This window comes from Ischnura elegans, chromosome 13, assembly GCF_921293095.1.
Source record: "Ischnura elegans chromosome 13, ioIscEleg1.1, whole genome shotgun sequence".
Classification (NCBI taxonomy): domain Eukaryota; kingdom Metazoa; phylum Arthropoda; class Insecta; order Odonata; family Coenagrionidae; genus Ischnura; species Ischnura elegans.
Genome location: NC_060258.1, coordinates 14,574,600 through 14,602,405, shown reverse-complemented (window position 1 = coordinate 14,602,405; position 27,806 = coordinate 14,574,600). Strand labels below are relative to the sequence as shown.

The window sequence follows — 27,806 nt, the reverse complement described above, 5'->3', positions numbered from 1 at the left end:
TTTTTGAGATAATGGATTGGCTATGGCATCATGGAAATGTTAGTAATGACGATGATTACTTACCGATACAGCTTAAAAACTCCATATTTAATTAATCGTGAAGATGTCGGTCCAAAAAACGCGAACGGATTAGTTGCATTCCAACTTGCATGAAGTAAATTCGAACGATAACATAACTTGGGCATTTTAATTTGAAAACTTGACTATTTCATGACTTCAAAGGAAGCTTCAGGATATTAGATGTATTCAATTTCTTACTCATACCTCAACGTAACTGTAATCAACATAATACGATACACGGAGTCATCATCTTGGCCAAAACACACAACCGGGAATTCAAAAATCTGCAATTCGACGCCTGTAAACGGATTTTGTTAATGTGCCATGTTTAAAATTGATTATATTAAATAGTAGCATCATATAAGCAGCGTGGTTAACCTCAGAGGACACAAAAATTACGATATACGAAAGTTCGTCAAACCTTGAACCGAGAATCCGTGTTCGGCACTGAGTATTCGAAGCCTCAAACCCCTTCGAATTCGCATGCCGAAGTTCGATTCGAAGGTCGTGCCGAAATTCGGAATGAAATGCTTACTTGGTCGCAACAATCGGGAACCACTTCGAATGTGACGTAACTTCGGCTCCGCTTGCCGAAGTCGAAGTCGAGAGTTCGGAATCGGCGTTTACGTGGTAACCCCCCAGGACTGGCTTAAGGTTGTGAGTTGTCAAAATGGAGTGAGCAGGGTGGCAGGGAACTGTGTCAATTTTTATCCAGGGTCATGAACCCTTTGGTTACCGGTATTCCAGCATTGGTGTACTCTTAAGGTCAATGTTCCGTCACGGCACACGGACCAATAATTTCACTTCGACTATATGTACACAGATACAGTAAAACCTCTTCACATGGTAATTGAGGGGACCAAAATTTTGGCAATTTGATGTATGGAGGTTCACTATAGAGAGGTTTCAGTGTTAGGTACCATTTTTTCATATACTTCGGAAATGAAATGCACTATTGTCTTTTAAACCATTATATTTATGTGACTAAAGAAACATGCTTGCATTTTTGAACGTACATTTATTATTTAAAAATTACAGAAAGCAAGCACTATCGCATGATTTTTACCATGATTCGAGAGAAAATGATGTGATCTCTCTTAATTCACCAGTCACTTTAAGTAATTTGGACAGTTTGATACCTTTTTTTCTTATTTATTGTTAGGTATACTCTCATATGGAACAAAATGGTCACATTAACTAATCATTAAAGTGAAAATTCCAGCATATTAAAGGAGTATAAGAAAAAAAAATAAGCGTGAAACATTTATCACTGAAAACGTCATTCCATGTACGTAATCACGACTGCATTAATGGTCTCTAGTTGTCTTGGTATGATTTGCGGAGGTAGTTAGGCCGTCTCTGGGGTGTCTTGTAGGTATGATAAGTGGAAGTTTTACGATATAAAGAGGTTCACTATAAAGAGGTTTGCCTATAAATTTACAGTGAGTCCTCGTTCTACGTCACCCCGTTTAACGTCATTTTGCGATAACGCCAAGAAAATTTTGAGACCGTCATTCGTTTATCGCACCTTCGCTTCGCGATAACGTCAAGGTTTTTAAATTTCGCGTGAGAGAAAAAAACGCGAAGCAGCTGGCGTTGCAGGTTGTTCGTTTTGTCAGCGGTAATATAGTCGGTCTAAACGAAGTGTAAAACGGTGTGTTTATTGTTAATTGCGATTACGGTTTTAGCGAATTTTCTGCAAAATGAATTCTTGTGTAGGTGCGCAAGGTTTTACTTGACATAATGGTTTTCAGGAATCTAAAAAGTGATTTCAAGGAATTTTTCCGTGCAGAACTCGGAGTTCTTGTCGTCACTGTTTTGCCGTGTTCACAATAAACTTGGTTACTGTAACTGCAACGATGTTTCAGCGATGATGATGCCTAGCGACGCTCGCCCGGGCGACCACCATAGCAAAGCCGAAAAGCAAATGCAGGAAGATACAAAAATGGAGAAGGATTTACGTCAGTGCTGCTATTGTCGTCGATGAAGACAGGGACTCGTATTTATGCGATAGTTTGGCATTCCCATCGTAAAAAATGCCCCAGATATGATACGCTAAAATTTTTTCATGTAGGAATTGTGAGGTCTAGGAGCTGATATTCACTTTTTACATTGTTTCTTATGGGATATTATGTTTCGATTAACGTCATTTCGTTTATCGTCACATTTTTCAGGAACGGTAAGTGAGGTTAAACGAGGACTCACTGTACTCGTAAGTCAGACGGGGCCGCAGGGGTGGTATGAAGTGTGGAGGTGGACTGTGGGTGTGGACTGGCACAGCAAATGGAGCCAAATGCACACGAAAACACAAATGGAAAAGATCCAAGCATTAGAACAAAAGAATACAAGAAAAACACTTTGCGCAATAGGGCGAATTTGTCTAAAAACACTCAGCAGGGAACATGATTGCAAATAGTCCTTAATTTACATGAATTACCACGTTGAAAGGAAGGCTGTACACTTTACCGGGCAAAAAATTGCTTGCTTACTTCACTTTTTTCCTAAAAACTCAAGTGCGGGAAATATTATGGGGCAGGGAATTTTTTTGTACAAGTACATAGTTAATGATACAACGTACAAATATATTCTCCATCGATTGCTTTTTTGTAGCATTTTGTGTTGCTTAGTTTAGACAATAGACCTCCTTAACCTTTTCCCTACTGAAGACGTTTCTTGACGTTTGCAGGCGTTTCTTGACCCGGGAGACAAAAGCCGTATATTTTCGTTGGCGGTTTTCTTACACAATTGAACGTACAGTGAGTCCTCGTTTAACGATGTTGATTCGTTCATGAAAAACTCTACGTTAAGCGAAACAACGTTAAACGATGCAGTGTTTCCCATAAGAAACAATGTAAAAAATTTTAATTGGTTCCTAACAATCCATTTCTTCGTAAAGAATCCAGAATTTCCCGGGCGTGAATCCAAGGAGGCCAATTATCGGAGCCAAAGATATATATTAGAAGGCCAAAATGAAAATAAAAATCACAATCCATTTCTTCGGAAAAAAAATCTGGCACTCGGAAGCACGAGGATGACGGGCGAGTCACTTTTCGTGATGGAATGAATGGGGAACATGCACAATTTTTTTTAAGTACTGGAATAAGAAGGCCTCTACCTCAAATGTACTCGCCGAAAATTTCGCGCATGAATAATACTTTTTAGCTGAGTTATGAGTCTTTAAAAATTGATCTTCATCGGCTGCTTGAAAACACGACGTCATCGGAGCGTGACATCACGGCACGGTATCCACCGATGACAGACTGAGGAAGTGGATAGAAAATCGATCTACGGGGGCTCAAATCCAAATTTGGCGAAAATAATTGCTGCTGTAACGACAAAATGCAGACTGTGAATATTTTGGGTTGCCAAGGCGTTGTTGAAATAAATAAAGGGGATTGTTTGGGGAGATTTGGAAAGAAAAAAAAATCAGCCGCCGTAAGGAAATCCAGCTATAGTAAACTGAGGTATTTTGCTTTCTTAAATCCCTCTTAAGTCAATCTGTCCTTTTAGGAACTACCTCAAAGCCCGACGAAGATTTTTACATCGATATCTTGCATTCAAGGCTCTACCACTCAACTCTCTTTAGCGAAGTGAATGGTGTACCGTGCGATGACGTCAGGAGGCGTTTCAGGTCACGTGACTTCAAGCGATATTTGAGCATTTTTAGTTGGCATTTATTGACGCTTGTGGAGTACTAGGAGAGTTTTGGCTTATATATTTGGACTCGTGAGAAAATTTTCTATTCAATGAGACGAACTAGCATGATGAACAAATTTCATGCATGTTCCCCATTCTTTAATCCGGAGGAAATCGCGAGAAACATTCATTACCGATTATTCACTTCAGCATGATAACAATTCATGCACAGCGCAAAGATAAAAGGTTGGGAATAAGGCATTATTAAATGAAATATACAAACTATATTAAGAAAGTATTTCAATGGCGAAACATCGATATTTTCAGTAACAGAAGAAATTTTAATGCTAAAAACTCAACCACGAAAATCTAAAACTAGACCAATCTCTTCAACAGTAGCACCTTCTTCAATTCTTTTAATAATATCAAGTTTTTGTTATAATATCGCCGTTTTTTCTCCACGTCTGAAGAACCACCAGGATAGCCACTCCTCTTTGTGGACATTTTTTTAAGTTGGAATCAGAAAAATATACGGATAATGGGTAAATGAGGCGATAATTATTTGCCCAGATGCATATTTAACATACGCTACCCACGCCAACCTTCTCTGTCAAACGAAAATTATCAATCGCATTAATATAGTAATATTTACTTCACATCAGATGCGCTTGCGTCCTATTCGCCATTCATTTTTTTTTTCGTCGCAAATAATTTGAACAACGTTAACGCGAAGCAATAATGACGTTAAATGATCAAGGGTTTCAATTTTTGGACAACGTTATCGTGAAACAACGTTAAACGGGACGACGTTTAACGAGGACACACTGTATGCCGTTTATAAACGTTTTCTAACTCTCCCCCTTTCAGGACGGTCGTGGGTGTACGACGTCTTTGTTTCAGGACCCAACACTGCGGGGTTTAGGCCGCACTCTCGAAATCCAAGAGCAGGTACCCGGACCCCTCTTATGTTACCCCGCCTATCGATAATGGAACGCGGTCATACAATTGTTTATCCAGTCAAGTTTTCAAAATAAATTTGTTCTTTTCTCAAGAAATATAAACTAAGAATTGAATTATTTGTCTATTGAGCAGCGTTTACAATTTTTAAACAAAATTCTACGATAAATATTAATCTATATCTCGAGTTCTGTATAAACACCAACACAGAAATTTTTGCTGCATTAAAGGCATTTATATTGACCTTAGAACTTCATTTAAAATCTGTAGAATGCTCAGAAAAAAATGAGGAATTCAATTCAAAGTCTGCAATTTACGTGCAAGCAACAATTATCCATGAGCCAAATACATATGAGTAATCCATAAGTCGACCGCAAACCAATGCCGCAGGTACGGTCGTAAACCCGGAAAGGAGGGAGCACAACTACTCTCGGAGTCCAAGATAATGCGAATTCCCTGCGTGGAGGGGTCGTTAAAGGTTCAGCAAGACCCTTCTTAACGAATGTCCTCCAAAAATGCTCTGTACCACGAGAAAGAAGAGTCTCTTGGGGCTCAGTACAGCAGTCATGCTAAGACGAAAACTCCGCCGTCTTGAAAGGGTTAAAATGCAATCCATGTGCTATCATTGATACCCGATGCCAAGGGAAAGAGCCCACGTTAAACTCGTTCAAATTCGAGTCCCAGGCTTATCCGGGGCCAGGTTGCAACAATACCTTCCTTATCTTCAACCTCTCTTCCCCTTCCTCTCCTTCCCTCCTGTGTAATATCCTTCACCTTCTCATGCATTAAATCGAACCGAAATACCCCGTGTGACCTTCCTGACATGTTAAACTACGAAGTATTGTCGATGCAATGTTTACGAATAGGCAAGTAAATAGGGGCATTATGTCAGTCGCGATATTTTTACTGAACTCCTACTTCCCCTAAATTCCCACCGTGAGGTTTTAGGCGAACCCTTTATGTCCAAAGTTGCACTATCAATTACGATTTCACACTTTTCATGGACCACAGTTGGAAGCGCTGGTTTTTTTTAGCTACTTACGCCGGCGTAACTAGTTTTGTTGACAAATATTTCGTCATAATTCGTATAAACGAATGCCATTTGCTCCTGGGGACCGAGCTGAGGTTCGTACTTTCAAAACATTTTGTATAATCTAATAGCGCCATGTATTTAGCATAGGCTTTACGCCGGGACCGCAATATCACTTCGTATAATCGAGAGTTTACTATAATACCCTTCACCTTCTTACACAGGGTGGTATCCAGAAGTAGAAGGATTGATTTTTTTCCGCACGGGCGGAAAGATTGAGAGTGGTCTGCAAGATTGCATATTGTGGTGGAGATTCTTGGGAACAATTTTCGACATGCGGCAGTCGCCTGCGTGCATTAGTTGAGTGTGGACCACTGTTTTAGTGACCTGTTTAGACGCCTCGTCATTATTTGCGATGGAGCCTTGCCCTGGAAAACGTTAAATTGGGAAGGATTCCCCCGCACACCCCCGCACTCACATTTTCCCCCACCCCTTTCTTCCTCCAAAATTTTCCCCTCATGCCCTCACCACAGCCAAATTCCCTTCCACTCATCTTCCCATCCATATTCCGCCCTCTTCCACCTCCATCTCTGCTTCCTCTCTCTTCATCGTGAATGGCCAACACCTTGCCGATAGCTAATTGCTCCTGTTAAACGTAAACTAGTACAGTGAGTCCTCGTTCTACGTCACCCCGTTTAACGTCATTTCACGATAACGTCACGAAAATCTTCAGACCGTCATTCGTTTATCGCACCTACGCTTCGCAATAACCTAAAGTCTTTCAAATGTCGCGCGAAAAAAAAAAGACGAAGCATTGCAAGTTGTTCGTTTTGTGGGCGGTAATACAGTCAGTCTAAGCAAAGTGTAAAACGGTGTGTTTATTCTTAATTGCGATTATGGTTTTAGCAAAAATTTCTGCAAAATGAATTCTTGCGTAGTTGCGCAAGGTTTTACTTGACGTAACGGTTTTCCGGAACCTAAAAAGTGATTTCAAGGCATTTTTCCGTGTAGAACTCGGTAGTTTTTGTCATCACTTTTTTTGCAGAGTTCACAATAATTTTGGTTCCTGTAACTGCGACGATGTTTCAGCGATGATGATGCCCAGGCGACGCTCGCCCGGGCGACCACCATAGCGAAGCCGAAAAGCAAATGCGGGAAGATACAAAAATGGAGAAGGATGTACGTCGCTGCTGGTATTGCCGTCGATGAAGACAGGAACTCGTATTTATGCCATTGTTTGGCATTCCCACCGTAAATATGCCCCAGATATGATACGCTAATATTTTTTCCGCGTAGGAATTGTGAGGTCTAGGAGCCGATATTCACTTTTTACATTGTTTCTTATGGGATATTATGCTTCGATTAACGTCATTTCGTTTATCGTCACATTTTTCAGGAACGGTAAGTGACGTTAAACGAGGACTCACTGCATGTTTTTTAGTTCGGGTATTACTTTGCGTCATCATCATCACTGGTCAACAATCCTAAGATTGGTCAAAAATGATAATTAATTAGTTAAACTCGCTGATTTATTAATCAAATTAATAGTTTAATAAACTCATGTTGCATTTTGAACATTCTTTAGTCTTCTTTCTATCATTTCAACGTTTGGTTATGCCCGTATACAGGATGGTTTTCGTAATTGGGGCAAAGTGCACAAGTCCCAATGTGTCCCAATTAACCGGAATCTACTGTATTTCCAACGCATGGAAAGATGTGAAGTGCTCCACAATGCAAAAGTCTTGGGGAAAGGTTCTTCCTGGCAACGCTACTGGTTTCAAAGGGTTTGAGGATGATGAGGAACACATTCACAGAGAAATTGTTGGAATTGCAAAGGACCTGGGCCTGGAAGTATCCCACAATGATGTGGAGGAATTGATTTCATCCCACGGAGAGGAATTGTCGACAGAGGACATGCAAAATCTTGAAGGACTGAAGCCTTTGGAAGAGGCCAGGGAAGATTCTGGGGAAGTGGAAGCGAAGCAGCTTAGTGCAAAAAACTTAAGTGAAGCCGTAACACTAATTGAGAGGGGAATTGGAATTTTCCGAGGCTGTGACCCTGACTTTGAGAGGAGTGTGTATAGGGCTATTGAGAGTCATATGGCCTGTTACAGGGAGCTCTACCACGACAAAAAGAAAGCCATCATCATCATCACTGGTCAACAATCCTAGGGTTGGTTTGACGCAGCTCTCCACTCTATTCCCCTATCAGCTAACCTTTTCACACCTATGTATTTCTTCTCTTTCACATCTCTCTTTACTTGTTCCATATATTTTGTTCAAGGTCTTCCTTTTCGGTTCCCCCTTCCGCCTTGTGAGGTGACCTTGATCGAGGCTCTGAGCGCTGATAGGACGCAGGATGCTAGCGGGTAGCTGAGTACCTTGCTGGCTGGTAGCGCTTGGCTTAAAAAAGGTTTATTAATACCTTATCAAACGAAGAAAACTTTCTGACCTTAACCAGTTTTAATAGGTGATTATTAAGACATGTTTCCCTGAGCTCTGTGCCTCATGCATGCATTGGTAACCTCAGACGATGTATAACTCCTATTTACTCGTCCTATACAAAACTAGGTCCCTGTGACGTCACGTGGAGTGGAATCGCATGGTCGCCAATCTGGCCTTTTTCAAATGAGGATAAAATTTGACCCCTGCCATTCATCTAAACCGGTATTTCAAAAACCAAATAATTTGTGTATTATGAATACACTAACGGTGGGTAACGAATCGCAATCAATGCCTTTCGTTTTCTTTGATTCGAAGGAAACTACCCTATTAGCACTCATCGTGAACTTTAGCCCATCATAATAAAATCACAAAAATCGACGCAAAATACGTCCTTGCCCTGGAAAACGTCAAATCGGGATTCGAATTAACCACTGCTATGTACCACTCACCTGAATGAACGCAATGGTCAGGCAGACGGCTCCGATGACGACCGCATTCTTGGTGAGGAGTCCGACGAGGGCGTCGAGGCACCCCGTGTGATACACGCCGCTCTCGCCTTCGTCGGCCAGCATCACGGCCGCCATCGAGCAATGCGCCGGCTCCACCTGGTCGTTGCCCTCGTAGATGGCCGAGGCGTTCGAGGCCGGAGAGCAGCACGACCAGGGCAGCGTCTCGTTCAGAAACACCTTCTTCCAATCCTCGGGCCTCTTCACTCCACAGCAGTGCAGCTGCCGACACACACAAAAGAGTAAACATTAAATACGGCTCAAAAAACAGGGTACCAACTGCGTGGGATACCCTTCCAGGGTTCCCTCTCCAACTAAATTATAAAATTTACGGTTTTTTCCAGGTTTTCACGGTCTAAATTGCGTCAAATTCACGGTCTGTTTGATAAGCCATTTTAGGAAGAAATATTGATCACATAAAAATCACTGGCCGCACTTCAACTAAAAATAGAGCAAATGTGATAAACGCAGCAATGAAAGTGCTCTCATGAGGTCGCCCATTGTTAGCAAAATTTAGGGCCAGCTTAAGGTTGTTAGTGGGAAAATGGGAGGGTGGGAGGGAGGTGAATTTTTCGCCAGGATTAACGAACACTTTGGCTACTGGTCTTCCAATCCTAAGCTTAAGGTCTGTCGTGTCGTCATGGCACTAAATGCGTGGACAGTGTCTGCGAGTGAATGAACTTGAAATTATAATCGAAAAATCGATTTTTCTTCTGCTCTTTCAATCGTAGTTCTAAAATCGAGATGAATCTATAAACAGCTGCGTGACTGACTCACTCACTCGTGGATACAAATTCCGGACCACTTCTAGAAATGCTGGAGAGTTGAAATTTTTTGCACGTGTAGGGAATCGGAAATGATTCAGAGGAAAAATCCGAAAACTCGAAAAAGTCGATTAGTTTTCGAGATATATCGACCTGAATTAACATGGGAGCCTTATGGGACTAAAACTTTTTCCCAATTATTGCATATTTGTAAATTTTTCAGGATAATGAAATTCATACGACGAAAACTAGATTTTTTGGTTGATTTTTTTGTGTGGTTTTCATTACGATGAATTGATATTAAGTATTTTTTATAATTTTTTTTAAAATTTCCAATGCTTTTCTTATGGGCCTAGCTTTAGAATTTTTTTGACGCATTTGCAATAATCGTAGGACAAATTCCTTGATTCGCAAGATACTAGATTTTTTGCTTGATTTTTTGGCTATCTCGGAATATTCACTAGTTGAAAGAAATCCGAGGAATAAACGATTTTCGATTTTCCATTGTCGAGAAGACGAATACTCAATTTCGGATTTCGGCATTGAGACTTCGGCATGTGAAAATTTGGAATCTCTGTGAAAAACCGTTTAGGGTTCTTCAAACCCTGATGTTTTACCCTACTTTCCCCTTAACCCTCTTGGTTAATTCATAATTAAATTCCGAAAAATATCCTGCAAATGAAAAATTATTGTCGCCATTATTTTGTGAAATATAAATCTAAAATCGAGTTTGAGAGGTTTTTAAGATTTCATGAAGAAATTCACGACTTACTCATGGTTTAAACCCTTTTGCTGCTTCAATAGATTTTTCATCGGTTCCATTATTTTGCCTATTATCCAGAAAAAAAATGAATTGAATCATTCATTTGACGTCGCTGAATGTCGCCGCACGAATGGACGTAGTTCCGCTAGAATTTCGAGCAGATGACAGCACCTACGACCGAAAGGGAGGGTTTTTCGAAAACGTAGATATTTACCCGCATGTCGTGTTGGAAGGAAAAGTTTTTTGAAAGTCGTGGAATATCCCCGCATGTCGCAGGCAATAACCATAATGTTTTTTGCGGGTATTCCCGCTTGCAGCAGCGAAAGGGTTAAGGTTTTCACGGTTGAGTGAGAAACATGTCCTCTCGGGATAAATACAATGGACACTCTCTCTCTTTTCACCACAGCAGTGCAGCTGTCGACACACACAAAAGAGTAAACATTTATTTTTTCTAGTGATGGGTCGGTTCGATTCCTCGATTCTCGACCAAGAACCGGAATCGAAAACGAGTACAGTGAGTCCTCGTTCTACGTCACCCCGTTTAACGTCATTTTGCGATAACGTCACGAAAATTCTGAGGTCGTCATTTGTTTATCGCACCTTCCCTTCTCGATAATGTCAGGTCTTTTAAATTTCGCGCGAGAAAAAATGCGAAGCGGCGGACGTTGCAGGTTGTTCGTTTTGTGGGCGGTAATACAGTCAGTCTAAACGAAGTGTAAAACGGTGTGTTTATTGTTAATTTTGATTACATTTGTAGCAAATTTTCTGCAAAATGAATTCTTAGGTAGGTGCGCAAATGTTAAGTGCGTAAATGTCAAGTAAAGTTTTAGCAAATTTTACTTGACATAACGGTTTTCTGGAACCTGAAAAGTGATTTCTAGGAATTTTTCCGGGTAGAACTCGGAGTATTTGTCGTCACTTTTTCGCCGTGTTCTCAATAATCTTGGTTCCTGTAACTGCAACGATGTTTCAGCGATGATGATGCCCAGGCGATGATGCCCAGGTGACCACCATAGCGAAGCCGAAAAAACAAACGCGGGAATATACAAAATTGGAGAAGGATGTACGTTGCTGCTAGTATTGCCGTCAATGAAGACAGGGACTCGTGTTTATGCCATAGTTTGGCATTCCCATCGTAAGAAATGGCCCAAATATGATACGCTAAAATTTTTTCGCGTAGGAATTGTGAGGTCTAGGAGCCGACATTCACTTTTTACATTGTTTCTTATGGGATATTGTGCTTCGATTAACGTCATTTCGTTTATCGTCACATTTTTCATGAACGGTAAGTGACGTTAAACAAGGACCCACTGTACTTGCCATGGTGAAAAATCGATTCCGATTCCAGTAGTACTTCAAACAACAAAATATACGACCGCGTTTCCAAGAGTCATTTGAATTTTCGCGCCACATAATCGTAATGACAAAATACATATCTTCTAGGGATGTGCGAGTACTCGAAAATTCAAGTCGATCAAGTAGTTGGTACTCGACTTGAGCGTTTCGAGCAGCATTACGAATGTCAAGTCGAGTAATTAAGGTTACAGAGCTATCGAGGCTAGTAGGTCCAGCAATCTGCCAACAGGAAGCGCTATCATGAAACTCAAGTAATAATGCAGTTTTTAAACCCGATAAGTCATTCTAATGCCTTGACCTGGTAGTTTCAGCTTGCCGAATGCACTATAGTTGTCGATGTGGGCGCCGAATACCTTTATGCCAGCTGCAGCGGCCGATCGTCTTCCTACCCGGCGCACACTGGTCCGAAATCAGAAAAAGCTGGAATGAAGTCCAAAATGACCTTTTTGGGGATAGAGGCTTGAAACGTAGTGTAAATAATCATAAATCATTACCAGATATAGATTTATATGCCATTTTACATATATACGAACCTTTAGTGAGATACAGAGGCCCAAACATGACCAATTTTTCAATGCCACGCGAGATATAGTTTTTCCTAAAAAAATCTTTGAATTTATCCAAGTGGTTTTGCGTTGGTATGAGTTTCATGGAATGCAAAATGAAACATTCCTTTAATCTGGTGCTTTGCCTATACTTTCAATGACTTTTGAAGATTTTGGCTCTCATCTGTCTGGTTTTACGACGCAAAATGGCCGACCCGTTTTTCACGTGTAATTTGACATAAAGTAGACATTATCTTTCGTTTATGAAAAATATAACTCGGAAAATTTGAACCACAATATAAAGTAGGGATTTCTAAAGAGTACTAATTAGAAAACTTGGAAAAAGAAGTCTGCGACGATGGAAATAAGAGCGATTTTTCAATCGCGCGTCAAAGCTCAGCTACACGCCGCAGAACTCTAAGGCTCGTTAACTGAGGCCAATTTTTCAAGTTTTTTAAAAACATTAGTCTTGAAAATCGTAATTTAAAGCATGGATAATCGTCTTCATTGACTTAAAACACTAAACTGAGGATGTCAAAAAGGATTATGTATAGATCGACTTGAACAATAAGCGCATTACTCAAGTGAAAATACTAAAGATTGGACATTTTTCAGAACTATCCCACGCATAAGAAATAAGCCCCGGGTATTGAAGTAAAGTGAAGAGATTATTTCAGCATGCTTATGAGAGAGAAAAACGAACTGTTTCCGTGAAAGGCAACAACCGATACCCTTTTTCCCTTTCCAACTTCGCCGAGGTGAGTCGCGCAGAATGGGGAGTTTTCACACCACAAGGCTCTTATAGCCTTTTTTATTACTGCGTCCATCTGATGTGATATTAATTTGTAGCGTTTAGTTTTTTTCTTGAACTTAAAAAAAGCAAGAGGTTTTAAATGTACAAAACTAAAGTTTAGTTCTATAGTTCGTTCGCTTCGTCCACTTGAATTCCAAGAAGATTCACGATCCAAAAAAGTCGTTGATATAATTTTTAATAAAAATTCCAAAGACTCCATAACCTTGCAATTTTGGCAGGAAAGTACTTGCCCAATCACACAAGTGTGTAGCAAAAGGCAATTTTCTGCAGGCAGTAATACTGAAACGTGGAGACGTCAAAACCAGCTGGCTGAGTATGTAGAATAATTGGTTTTTCTGCTTGAGAATTCGAAAGGGCCAAATATCACATGATTCATAAATGCAGCATGTAATCTTTATTACAGCTATGAAAAAATCTGGACTCAGGGCTCTCCCTTGTAGTTTGGATACATATATATATGGTCGACATATTATGAGTGCCAATATTCTAAAGTAATACCTATCATGTAACACCACTTCTCAGGTATTTTCTGTTTTGAAATTTAGCTATTATATTTTAATTACATAGTGATGATATGAAAGATGCTTTCGTCAACTGACTCTTTTATAGAGTGATATTTTTTAAAGTGGTTTTCTTGTTGCCTGGAATTAAGTCATATTTTTCTTGGAGCCTATGGCATCAGAATCGATGGAATCGGTATCGGTAGAATCGGAAACGAAATGTCAGAATCGGAATCGATAAAATTTTGGAATCGACCCATCACTAGTTAAAATCCAACTGTAACTGCTGAAGTCCAACAGTAACTGTTAAATTCCAACAGTAATTGTTAAATTCCAACAGTTACTGTAGAAAATCCAACAGTAACTGTTAACCTTTTCCCTACCGTACACGTATATATACGTGTGGACGTTTCCTGACCCGGGAGACCACGGGCGTATATGTACGTGTGAGATTTTCCCGGTCAAGAAAACGAAACTCGTATATATACGTTTTCTAGCTCTCCCCCTTTCAGGACGGTCGTGGGTTTAGGTCGCCTTTGTCTCGGAACCCAACGCTTCGGGGTTTAGGATTAACCCTCCGAATCCGGGAGCAGGTACCCGGACCCTTCGTCTTTTATAACCCCTCTCAGCGGTAAGGGACAGCGGTCATACAATTGTTTATAGAGTCAATTTTCGAAATAAATATTTGTTCATTTCTCAAGAAATATAAACTAAGAATTGAATTGTTTGTCTTTTGAGCAGCGTTTAGAATTTTTAAACGAAATTCTACGACAAATATTAACTTATATCTCGAGTTATGTATAAACATCAACATGGAAATTGTTGCTGCGTTAAATGCTTTTATAATGGCCTTAGAACTTCGTTTAAAATTTGACAATGCTTAGATAAAAATGAGGTATTATATTCTATGTCTGTAATTTAAAGGAATTAAAAGGAATTCAATTCAAAGTCTGCAATTTACGTGCAAGCAACAATTATCCATTTGCTAAATACATATAAGCAATACATAAGTTGACCGAGGAACCAATGCCGCAGGTATGGTCGTAAACCCGGAAAGGAAGGAGCACAACTACTCTCGGAGTCTGAGATAATGCGGAGTCCCACCGTGGAGGGGTCGAAAAAGGTTCAGCGAGACCCTTCTTAACGAATGCCCTCCAAAAATGCTCCGTACCAAGAGAGAGAAGAGTCTCTTGGGGCTCGGTACAGCAGTCAAGCTAAGACGAAAACTCCGCGGTCTCGAAAGGGTTATAAAATCCAACAGTTTTTTTGCTAAGGGTAGTTTGGAAGCTTCACGGATGGAGGAGGAATATTTTCGGTCCTTACGTCGTATTGGAGCACATTCCAGGCCTTGTTGTACTCCTCGCTGACTGGGTACTCTTCCAGAAGCTGGTTCAGGTTCTCCTCCATCACCTTGTTGACGTCATCCTTGAGAACATAGCCCGTGATCCCTCCAGCCACCTCCAGCACAAAGATTATCACCAGCAACACAGAGAACTGCAAAAACAAAGACAAGGGTTTCAACAATGGTCAGGGTGTGCAGCCAATCAAACCAGAAAAATTCACGCAAAATTCCTCGTTTCCCGGGGAAATTTTACAGAATTCGAGCTTAACCCTCAGGCCTGATTTTTTTACGTATGTTATGAAAACATGACTCACTGTGGACGAGTTTCTTAATACTGGTGTGCATTTTACTGTTTTCAATGGTCAGGGTGTGCAGCATATCAAACCAGAAAAATTCACGCAAAATTCCTCGTTTCCCGGGGAAATTTTACACAACTCCAGCTTAACCCTCAAGCCTGATATTTTTACGTACGTTATGAAAACATGAGAAACTCCTCCACTCACTGTGGACGAGTTTCTTAATGCTGGTGTGCATTTTACTATGTTTTCATTTGTTCACCGTCAAAGTCAGCAAGTGGAGTGGTTCCAATACCCACGTACCTGCACTAAGCGCTAGAGAGTCAGTCATCTTTTCATAACGTTCTGTTTATGTTAATGGTCCACTGTGCTACATTTTCGAATACAGGCGGTCCCCGACTTTCGTACACAATGCGTTCCCGAAAATTTGTACGAAAGTCGAATGTACGAAAGTCGAACCATTGACTTCCATACTAATTAGGGGTTACATTCCAAAAGAGCGGAATATACGTACTAAAACCTTTTTTTCACGGAATTCATTTAAATTGACTTAAAATTAATAATATGTTAATAAAACTCCTCAAATCATCTAATTTCTTTCGAAAATACGCAGTAAATGCAAATAAAAGTTTAAAAAACAAGAACTCCGTTGGCTATCGAGTGAAACTTCCTCTTGGCGTTTAATTTGACATTCCACTTATTACGTCCACTATAAATAAAAAGACATATCAAGAAGCATAACAAAATGTATTTGTTGAACCCGCACTCTGGATACCTTTTAATTTTTACACCAAAATTCGACATTTGGCAGGTGACATATTCGTGATCGCCTATATTTCGCATGTTATTCAAAAAAGACCAAAGACAAACGGAATTCGGGTGATATTTCGTGCAATATGGTGTTACATGAATTAAACAGCACTCAAACGAAAAAACACAATTAGAAAGAATGATCTTACTAGTTGTATTTTATAAGCTATTTGATGATGTCTAGTCAACTTCTTTTGAAAAATATCTTCAATGAAGGCTTTCTTCTTCTCTTGATAAAGGAGCCTATAGCAGGCAGTCTCTCTCCGAAATTAATCACCTAGATTAGAGTCAACTACCAACAATTCCCTTTATTATATACGTTCGTATTGTTCGCATATACTGCCATTTGAAACAATTGAATGTTAAGATGCGCAATAAACATTGCGGGAATTTTAAAAAAATTACAGACCAACGTCCGAAAGTCCGAATTTAGCGCACGAAAGTCGAGTAAAATGTGTCAATTTTGAACGTACGAAAGTGCGAATTGTACGAAAGTCGAGTGTACGAAAGTCGAGGACCGCCTGTACAGAGGAACTTGTTTAGTACGTTTCTGAAGGGATCACAAAAAATGAACGTACTAACAAGGAAAACGTGCGAACGAGGAAAGTAAAAAATAGCAGTCAGGGTAATTGCAATCTGTGGAAAAGTCGTCATAATTACAATTACTATCGGTAGTTCTCCTAGGATCGCCTTCCTGAACTATTTTCAATTTAAAATAAAGAAAATGGGCGCTACATTGAAAAACAATACCATGTGAATAAAAATCAATGTTTCATAGATTTCCTGAAGACAATTACATGAAATAGGCGTCTTTCTCCTGTGATTTATGCTATATGTATTTATAGAAAGAGGACAAGTAAAGCTTAGTCATGTCTTTTTTGTCACAGCATACTCGGAGAATATAACAACAACCCTGAATATGTCAACGAGTCGTTTTTAAATAATAAAAATTGGACAAAATTATATCAACCTTAAATTACAGCAACAGCCGTACACATTCACTTCTGGAATAAGGCCATATCGATTGTTATATCGATCGATATATAAATAACACGCAAGATTATTAGATTACAACGTAATTACAAGAAGATTTTATATTAAACAGTTGAAATTTACTTTAAAAATTTGTTTTATGTCGTCTGCTTTCGTGCCGAGATCAAGTATTTTTAAGCTAAGCTTCGCGTGGAGATCCAGAGCATCATCTGCTCCCGCAGCAGTAGTCAAATGCGCACGTACTCTGTAGCATTGACGTCGTGCAGTACTGCTTTAGATAAAGTGGGAATTGGATAAGACTCATTCCTTCATCATGATAACTCGTGTTATAGCAACAATTGCCCACTCGTGGAATGTGCGCAGTGGGCACTCCAGAGGCAACAGAAGGTGAGGAGCTCGGGGTGGGGAAAATTGGGGCTTCTCATTGGCTGCAGTTTAGCATAGTCAGACATTCCTGATAAATGGCCATATTTTATTATTCATCGCGTCATAACAATTGAAAAATGCATTTGGATAAATCACGGTCGAAGAAAGATATGTGGAATGAATGCAAGAATGTTAATGGCTAGTAATAATAAATTAAATCATGAATTCGGAGCATTAAGACCCTTAAGAAGATATTGGAGAACGAATTGCGGGTTGCGTCACGGCTAGCAATTGAGCGTACTAACCAGGAAAGCGAAACTTTTTCAAACGTACTAACCAAATACTTCTGCCTGTATTTTGTTCCGATGGTACCGGGACTGAGAGAAATCGTCGTACTAAGGAGGAACGTACTAACCAAGTTCCACTGTAAGTCTTTAGGAGAGGAAATGAATTGTTGAATAAAAAATATAGGGTGCCCTTTAAAAGAGACTTACCAATTTTCATATCTTAGTAAATAACAAAGCTACAAGGAAGGCAATCGTGCTGATTAATGTCCCCCTGACGGCTAATGAACATTTGCTTGACACATTTTTGAATTTGCATCTGGGCAAACAGTTATTTCGGGTGGTCAAGAGAAATGGGGCAACCTGTATATGGTATTTGGAGGAGGCGACCGACAACTGAAGTCATTTGCGCCATGAGGGTAGGGGTAGGTAAGGAAGGGTGGGGAGAAACCCGGCGTTGGCATTAGCCTGCTCTTAACCCCTTGCGCCATAGTGACGAGTCTATCTCTCGACGCCAAACCGCGCAATGACGAGTGTATCTCATCGGATTTTCATAATTTCAGCACTATTTAGAGGAACAATATAATTGTTTTGAAAACTTAAAAATTTTAAAACCTACATTGTACGCATAAATAATTAGTATTTCATGAAAATTGATGCATTGGATTGGATTTAAATGATTTTATTCGAGTAGCGAGAATAGCTCTGTTCTCCATGTTTAATGATCACATTTTATTTCACTGTAAAATGTTAATTACAAATTATAAAATATCATTTCATTACCTGCCATTTCAAAGAGAACCACAGAAAAAAATAAATATGGAATAGGAGCACGATATTCGGAAAATTAATCGAATTGGAAGGGGGTTAACAAAAGGCGCCAAGGGGACAAACGTCCCATCTGACGGACAAAGTGTTGCGCATGAACTGTCCTCCACGCAACATTCATGCAGGGATCGGGCAGTCTCTGAAAATTATCTGCCACTGCCGGGATTTGAACCAGAGCGCACAATGTGAGAAGCCAATGCACTAGCCACTGCACCAACCCGATTCCCCCCTTCCCCCTCATTGCTAGTGGCCAAACAGTATTACTTTCCTTCATCAAAGAAAACGAAATAAAGGCATTGATTGTGATTCGTTACCCACCATTAGTGTATTCATAATGTATAAATTACAGTTCAACCTCGATATAACGACACCCCACGGTGCACTTATTAACACTCGCTATAGCGAATTGTCGCTTTACCGGAGGTGGAGGAAATAATAGCCAATATACCTGTTGCGAACAGATATACAGGAGCAGGAGTGATGCGGCGACAGATAAATATCTATCCGATAAACGTAAGCATAAATCCAGACGAAAGGCGATGTTTTTTTGCATCACTAAATTTCCTTACTCAAATAACGACTAACTATTCAAACAATTTATAAGCGCCGCACTGAATAAAAATCATGCAAAGCATTGTTTCTTCAATCATTATATTTATCGAACGACAGTTTACCACATAAATTTGAGACTGAGCACTCCATTAACTTCATTTCTAACAGATTGCTAGCAATTACAGAGGTTAAGGAGTCTTAATGAAAGTCTTCCGGCGGTGAAACCCTCGCTATTGCGAGAGCCAACACCGAAAGGGTCTCGTAAAAACGAATTTTTCGACACGCATAGTATAGGGTCAATTGACGGTGCATCGGCTATCTCTCGTAATAGCGGGGGTGTCGCTATAGCCCGTACTCGCTTTAACGTGGTTCCACTGTATTTGGTTTTAGAAATGTGCAGTTTAGACGAATGGCAATGGTCAATTTTATCCTCATTTGAAAAAGGCCAGATCGGTGCCCATGCGATGCCACTCCACGTGATGTCACAGGGACCTAGTTTCTATACGAGTAGATCGTAGTTTTACATCGTCTGAGATTACCAATGCATGCATGAGGCACAGAGCTCAGGGAACAGATCTTAATAATCACCTATTAAAATTACCTATAGTCGGAATGTTTCCTTCGTTTGATAGGGCATTAATAATCCTAATTTAAGCCAGGCACTACTAGCTAGCATGGTACTCTGCTATGTGCTAGCATCCTGCGTCGTATCAGCGCTCAGAGCCTCGCCCCAAGGTCACCTCACTTGCGGCAGCGGGAACCAGAACGACATCACACGGAGTTTTCCCGGCACTCATACTTAGCTATTGCATTTTCGAGCACTTGAAAATTTCCACTTTTCATTTAATCGCGAAAAATAGATATCGTCGTTTAAAAATCTAAAAGCGTGAAATACGTACTCCAGGAGTAATAATATTTTGATTTAGGCAATTAAAAAAAAATTGGAAACCACCCTATAGCCCCTTAAACTGCGCCACCCAAAGGCACGTTCCCATTTTGCCTCAAGGTAAATCCAGCCCCGATTTTACTTACAGTACGGATTTCCACCACAACGTGCCTAACATCAAACAAGACATTCCTTACGGTTCCCACTCTAGCTAAATTATAAAATTAACAGTTTTTTTTCCAGGTTTTCACGGTCTAAATTGCGTCAAAATCACGGTGTGTCGATTAAGCCATTTTAGGCAGAAATGTTGACGACGTAACAATCACCCCCCGCAAAATTAACTAAACATTTATCAACCGCGACAGGCGCCGTGAATTCAAGCGTAGAAATGAAAGTGCTATTTCTCATGACGTCACCTATCGATATCAAAATTTAGTTGTAGCTTAAGGTTGTGAGTGGCAAAATGGAGGGAGCAGTGAGGTAGGGAAGTAAAGAAGTGTCTGATTTTTCGCCATTATTAATGAACACTTTGTTAGCCGGTCTTCCAATCACAGGCTCGAGATCAATGTGTCGTCATGGCATAAGGCACCAAAAATTGCACTTGGAATATACGTGTGGAGATAAATGAGTGGACAGTGTCTGTATGTGGCTTGGCCTTGAAACATGATTGAAGTATCTTTTTTTTCTTTTGATAATTCAATTGTACAGTGAAACCTCGATATAACGACACCCCACGGTGCACTAATAAACACTCGCTATAGCGAATTGTCGCTTTACCGGAAGTGGAGCAAATAATAGCCAATATACCTGTTGCGAACAGATATACAGGAACAGGAGTGGTGCGGCGACAGATAAACATCTATCCGATAAACGTAAGCATAAATCCAGACGAAAGGCGATGTTTTTTTGCATCACTAAATTTCCTTACTCAAATAACGACTAACTATTCAAACAATTTATAAGCGCCGCACTGAATAAAAATCATGCAAAGCATTGTTTCGTCATCATTATATTTATCGAACGACAGTTTACCACATAAATTTGAGACTGAGCACTCCATTAACTTCATTTCTAACAGATCGCTAGCAATTACAGAGGTTAAGGAGTCTTCATGAAAGTCTTCCGGCGGTGAAACCCTCGCTATGGCGAGAACCAACACCGAAAGGGTCTCGTAAAAACGAATTTTTTAACACGCTTTTTATAGGGTCAATTGACGGTGCATCGGCTATCTCTCGTAATAGCGGGGGTGTCGCTATAGCCCGTACTCGCTTTAACGAGGTTCCACTGTAGTTCTTTTTCTATAAGTTTGAGAGATTTTTAAGGTTTCATGATGAATTTCACAGCTATTTCCAGGTTTTTTCAAGGTAGACGAAATTCACGGCTTATTCACGGTTTTGCGGTTTAGCTTCATCGGCTTCATCTTGCGCCTGATAACAAAAGAAAAACTGTTGTTTATCAGAAGGTGCTTGACGTTAAAGACATTAAACCCGAATGAGTAGAGCAAACCGTGGTGCGTTTACGCATGCAGCATGTTTACGCAGTGCATTTTTTCCAAACAGAGATACTATAAATGGCAGGCCTAAAGTCATTTGATACGAATGCTGCTTCATAGGGGCTTTTGTTACACGATTTTGAGCATCAGTCAAGCATCAGTCTGGCGTTGTGTTAACCTGCCCCGTAAACAGGCCAAGTTTACGCAACAGACTTGGATAGCGATAGGTGTGGGGGCTTATACACGGTTTTAAGGTTTTCACGGTTGCGTGGGGAACCCTGTTCCTGCATACTGACAGTCATGGCACGAATGTAAACTCTTTTTGGGCCCCTGGGCTCTCATTTTCTTCTTCGGAGAAAGAAGACGGCCGTACTCACGGTGACAACCATGCAGTGGTTCTCCTTGATGGCTCCGCAGCACCCGAAGAAGGCGACAATGAACACGACCACTCCCACTATGATGAGGATGGTGGGCGAGTAGAAGAGCCTAGGGTCCACAAAGTGGTTGTACGAGTGGTACAGCGCCTGGATTATGGCGCCAATCACCAGCAGCGCCAAACCAGAGAGCTAAAAGGAAAGGAATAATATTTCAGTGTTAAAACCAAGAGAGCTACTCTCAAAAGAACTTCGATGCTGGTCTGAAAAATGGAGAATGAGATTTTTAAACGTGATAATACGTCAGTCCTGTTAATCTCATCGTATTACTGCCAAATTATAATATTAAAACGGCCAATGATTTACTCATAAAACGAAATGAGCTACTCTAAAAACAAATTCAAAGATTGTCCACCAGGAGGGGAAGAAGATGTCAAAATATAAGGATGAATTAGTCCTGTTAAACTCATCATATTAGTGCCAAATTATAATATTAAAACGGCCAATGATTTACTCATAAAACGAAATGAGCTACTCTAAAAACAAATTCAAAGATTGTCCACCAGGAGGGGAAGAAGATGTCAAAATATAAGGATGCATTAGTCCTGTTAAACTCATCATATTAGTGCCAAATCATAATATTAAAATGGCCTATGATTTACTGATAAAACTAAGTGAGCTATCCTTAAAAGAACTTCGATGCCAGTCCGCCAACAGGAATATGAGATATTTTAAACGTGACAATACGTCAGTGCTGTTAATATCATCATATTACTGCCAAATTATAATATTAAAACGGCCAATGATTTACTCATAAAATTAAGAGAGCTACTCTCAAAAGAACTTCAACGATGGTCCATGAAGAGAAGTAGGATATTAAAAAATGCAAGGATACGTCACTTTCGTTTAACTCATCATACAAGTACCAAATTATAATATAAAAATGGCCAATAATTTACTCAAAAAACTAAGACAGCTACCCTAAAAGTAGTTCAATCATGGTCCATAAGAAGAAGTAGGAGATTTCTAAGTGTAAGAATGCATCATTCCCGCTACACTCATCATATTATGTAATATAAATATTATTTCTACGACAAATATAAACATGTTCGGGATGGTATACGTTGCAAAATGCAGAGAATGAGCTCTATGGCCTCTAAGATATAGAAAAGGAAGATAATCAAATGGCCGTATAAAATTCTCCCACAGCTCATCCACCTTGCCAGTAAAAATTGTCCCTGTATTGGTGTGCGGGAAGGGGGGAGAAATCCTCCGCAGGGACCAAACACCAGCCTCTCAACCAGAAAGCCCAAATCATACACACATTCACTCACAACAAACAAACAAAACGAGATCCTTTGATGGGGCTGTAGGGACCGACACTAAGGATTCTGGTCCCCATGTCCCTTATATACTGGTTGCTAACAAGGTTCCCACTATAACTACAATATAATATTCACGGTTTTTTTCTCCAGGTTTTCATGGTCCTAATGTCATCAAATTCACGGTTTTCAGATAAGGCATTTAAAGCAGAAACATTGATCACGCAACAATCATCGGCCGCACGTTAACTACAAAGGTAACAAACAACAGATGCCTTGAATGCAAACGCAGCGATGAAAGTGCTATCTCTTATGACATCACCTATCGTTAGCAAAATTCATGTCCATCTAAAGGGTGTGAGTGGGAAAATGGAGAGAGCAGGGAAGCGAAGAAGAGCCTGATTTTTTGCCAGGGTTAACGTCTTCCAATCGCAGGCTTAAGGTCAATGTGCTCTCACGGCACACACGGACCAATTAATAATTGCGCTTTCTATTACGCGTGTGCAGGTAAATGCGTGGACAGCGTCTGTACGTGACTGGGCCTTCAAAAGTGATCGAAACATTGATTTTTCTTTAATTCCGTCAATCGTAGTTCTACAATCACTAACTTTCTATGTTCACTAATGTTTAAACACATAAATATAATGGTTTAAAAGACAGTAGTGCCTTTCATTTCCAAAGGATATGAAAAAAATGGTCCCTATCACTAAAACCTCTCCATAGTGAACCTCCAAACAACAAATTGCCCAAATTTTGGTCCCTTCCATTACGATGTAAAGAGGTTTTGCTGTATGTGTGTAACTTGTTAAGTAATGCAAGAAGTGGTAATTCAAGTCAAGGGAGCTGGTGAAGTATGTCGACTTGTATAATTGGTTATTTGTGGAAGTTTTTGAGTGCTGAAGTCAGCACCTAGGACATACATAGAATAGACTGTATTTTAATGTGTTAAAATAATAAAATGAAGAAAAAAATAACGTTAAACGCTACATGAGTATTGGCCAAGACAGAGAATATCATACGCGTCTTATACGTGAATCCGTCGAGATAGCAAAAAGGCCCAACAAATTCAATAGGGGGGATGGATATATAACCTCAGTTGCATATGGAGAGGGTTACTGGCCCAATATAATGACCAACGGCTGTCACCTTCCGTGAATGTTCAAAATCGGGTCAACAATGGGTTATCGAAACATATATAAGCTCGGGACAAGAACGGTTTCCCTCCAAAAGGGTAGTTTCGTTCATCAAAGAAAACGAAATGCATTGATTGCGATTCGTGGCACCTGGAACTAGACTGACTTCACACGGGCTTTTCCCAGCATTTATACTTAGCCGTCACGTTTTCGCGCTCTTGAAAATGTTCACTTTTCATTTAATCGCAAAAAATAGATATCGTCATTTAAAAATCTAAAAGCTTGAAATACATACTCCAGGAGAAATAATATTTCAATTTTGGCAATAAAAAAATAATAGGGAACCACCCTGTTGTAATATTTTGTTTTTAATCTCAAATATGAGAAGACTTAATGCCACACCCTTGAAAAAATCCTAGATATGCCCCCGTAACTATCTGTATACTATGCAGTAGATTCCGTTTAATGGGTCCACCGGTTACTTGAGGCAGCCGCATAATTGGGGCAGATCTTGAAGAACAGAACCGAATAGAGGAATATTCCAGAGTATTCTCCGCTAAATTTGGACAGCATGCCGCTTTATTGGTCCATGAGTCGGCGACATTGACTCTATACTCGCGACGAAATTTATTTTTTTTTGTTTTCAGAATACTATTTTTTTATATTTTCCTCCTTTGATTCACTCTTATTTCTCACAAATGTTCCTATTCTTGTCCTATTTTGAAAGCTCTTGTTGTTATACTATCTGCAAGAGGATAGGACTTTTCTTTAATAGGACTTAGTAAAAGACATTCATTCAGCATCACCCGAGGCCGTGAAGAATATTTTTCACTAAATTGTTATAATTCTTAAAAATGATAATAAATTATCTAAACTCGCTGATTTATAAATCAAATTAATAGTTTAGTAAACTAATATTGCATCATAAACATTCTTCAGTCTCCTTTCTATCATTTCAACGTTTGGTTATGCCCATTGAGAGGATAGTTCGCCTAGTTGGGGCAGCCGCTTAATTGGGGCAAAGTGCACAAGTCCCGATATGTCCCAATTAACCGGAATATACTGCATAAGGTTTCCAAAAAGGACACTTGCTCTCACAGGGGCGGATCCAGAGTTTCTTTCTGCGGGGTGGTAGAATGGGGGGGGGAGGGGGGCACAAGCAAAGACGTATCCAGGATTATATTCTGGCAGGGCGCACAAGGATACCTCATAACGCAAAACGAACGCAATGATAATGGGACTGTATTAAAAATAAATCTTGTTAATTTTTTACGGATCTCGGGTGGGGGAGGCACGTGCAACCCCCCCCCCCCCTGATCCGCCTATGCTTGTCTGCAATGGTGTCACGGCAACATTCACAGCGCCGGAACGCACTCAACCTTTTTATAACAGAAATATTACTCAGTTACGTATAAGTTACGTATGCATAATAATAATAATTTATTGACACACAAAATTTACAGTTCATGGCATCATTAGCAGCTACAAGTAAGTTGGCGTCTCCTCATAGCCACGCAGAAAAAACACAAATGCAATGTATAAAAACCTACATTAAGGATATACATTAAAAAGTATTACATACATTAAAAATAAGTAGCCATCATTCGAAAATACATTCACACTATAATAGCTTTTTTCAATTAGCATTCTCTTCATATTTTGAAAGTACATCGTTATTTGAATTGAGTTTTCTCAACATAGTGTTATGAACTTTTACTCCCACGTGATAGGGGGAGCTTTCAAAAGGTTTCAGTCGGTGCATAGGTGTGTCAAATAAATGCTTTTTTCTTGTAAAACGGTCGTGCTCGATTGTATTTAGAAGGAATGAGCTTTGGGTGTTCTATAAAATATTTCATTATTTCATAAGCATACAGTGAGGGCAATGTCAACATTTTTAATTTTTTTAATAAGGGCCTGCATGATTCTCTTGAACTACTTCCAGCGATAAATTTTTGTTTTGGTTACGAATGTATATGTTAGACATTTTGAGGTACCAAAATTGATAAAAGTCTTTTAAAAGAGCCTTTTCAGCCCAAAAACAAGCCATTAAAGCTATGTACCATGTCCCTATTTGCACTCCTGGTAAAATCTTCTTTGCTAAATCTAAAATCCACACCCTCCCTTCTTTGTAGATCCTTACATGTGCGTGTTTTGTCAAAGCAAACCCTTCCCATTTTCTTCAAAACTCTACCTACCATGATCACCTCACCCGTTCTAGAAATAACATCCATTCAAACCAATATTCCAGCTCTCTCTGCCTAAAAGGTCCCTACCACTCTGCCTCGATCCTATACAATAAAGTTCCCGAAGAAATAAAAAATAGCAAATCACCTTCCGAATTTAAAAAGAGACTAAAAATCCTCCTAGCTGAAAAATGCTATTACTGTATTAATGAATACCTGGAGGATGCATTATAAAGAAAATTTTCTAGATGGCAACCTGAATGCCTATATTTTTCCATACTTTGTTAGTATTTTTATGAGTGATTCATTTTTATGATGTAAATGATAATCTTGAGAATTCCCAAGAACCTGGAAAATTTTCAACCATGTATGTATGTTGGTATGTAATTATCTGTAATCTCATATTGACTTTAGCCTTGCAGATGTATAATTGGCCTATGGTGAAATAAATAAATGATGATTTGACAATTGTCTTTCATTAACGGTGGGAAAGGCGTTCCGTCACCATGACAACACTGCTTGTCCGTATAAAACATTATATTATTATAATAATTATCATGAGGAATGGACACTTATTTTACATATGTGCGTCAATGCAAAAAAAAGATTCATTCCCCACGGAAATCCTTTGAAACAGAGGCATACTTCGCAATCAACGCAATCGCAACGCGGAATTTACTCAACACGGAACTAGGGATTTTTACGAAATATCGGTGTTGGTCAACTCCTCCCCAGAATGACATTGCAATTCTTTCGCGGGAAACTCAGTGAATACTGGGTTACTTCAACTTTGCAAGCGAGTCTTTCGGTTAGTAATCAATTTACGAGAAAGGAGAGTTATCTCTTCCTGTCCCTCCCAAAGACGGGAAGTGTCGAGCTTATCTGTAGGGAAACCGCGGCCGCAACAAATTAAACTGAGTGAGAGCAAATTAGGATGCTAACTAATTCAATCAGCACGTCGAAAAATTCGAATCAAAGCGTGAAATCTTGAATGAGTAAAACGCAGCAGTGAAACATGAGTTCTAGGACGAATGCGAGGACAACAAACCATTTCGTTTTATTCCTCCGTAAAAATTGGGAAAGTTTTCCAATGCTTAAATTCGCTTAATCTAATTTCACACCACGTAAAACAGCCTCGACCACGATGATTATAAATACACCCGTGGACACCAAGAAATAGAATATCCTAAACGTATAAAAGCCTATTTCTGATGCAACACTCCCGACGGCCGATAACTTTCTGCCTTCAAATTATAATATGCACAATTAATATACTTCTTGACACGACGATCTGCCTACAAATTTTCATACGCACAACAGAAATAAATTTCAAGAAGAGTATACATTTAACATACCCTGACTTCGATTAAACAAAATTTTCCTGAAGCTTATGTTACATTGGTTGCATCGAAGGAAATCATGACTCATTAGACAAACGGGAAAGTCATGCCAGGTGGGCAACGCGTGTATCTATTTTTAAACCCCTGAAAAATCACCGCCACATCGGTGGAATACAATGGCGACTGAATAAGTTGAAATAAAACAAATTGACTGATAAATTCGAGCACA

The 27,806-nt window shown here is 39.7% G+C and overlaps 1 protein-coding gene across 1 annotated transcript in view; it reads right to left on the bottom strand.

The window, feature by feature from the left end:
• Positions 1 to 27,806, bottom strand: part of LOC124170216 (CD63 antigen-like) — a 37,353-nt gene that overhangs the window by 8,581 nt on the left and 966 nt on the right. The window contains exons 2-4 of the mRNA XM_046548914.1: positions 21,603 to 21,791; positions 14,700 to 14,870; positions 8,578 to 8,856 (exon numbers count right to left, since the gene is read on the bottom strand). Of these exons, the coding sequence (XP_046404870.1) occupies positions 8,578 to 8,856; positions 14,700 to 14,870; positions 21,603 to 21,791 (639 nt within the window). The remainder of the gene's footprint in view (positions 1 to 8,577; positions 8,857 to 14,699; positions 14,871 to 21,602; positions 21,792 to 27,806) is intronic.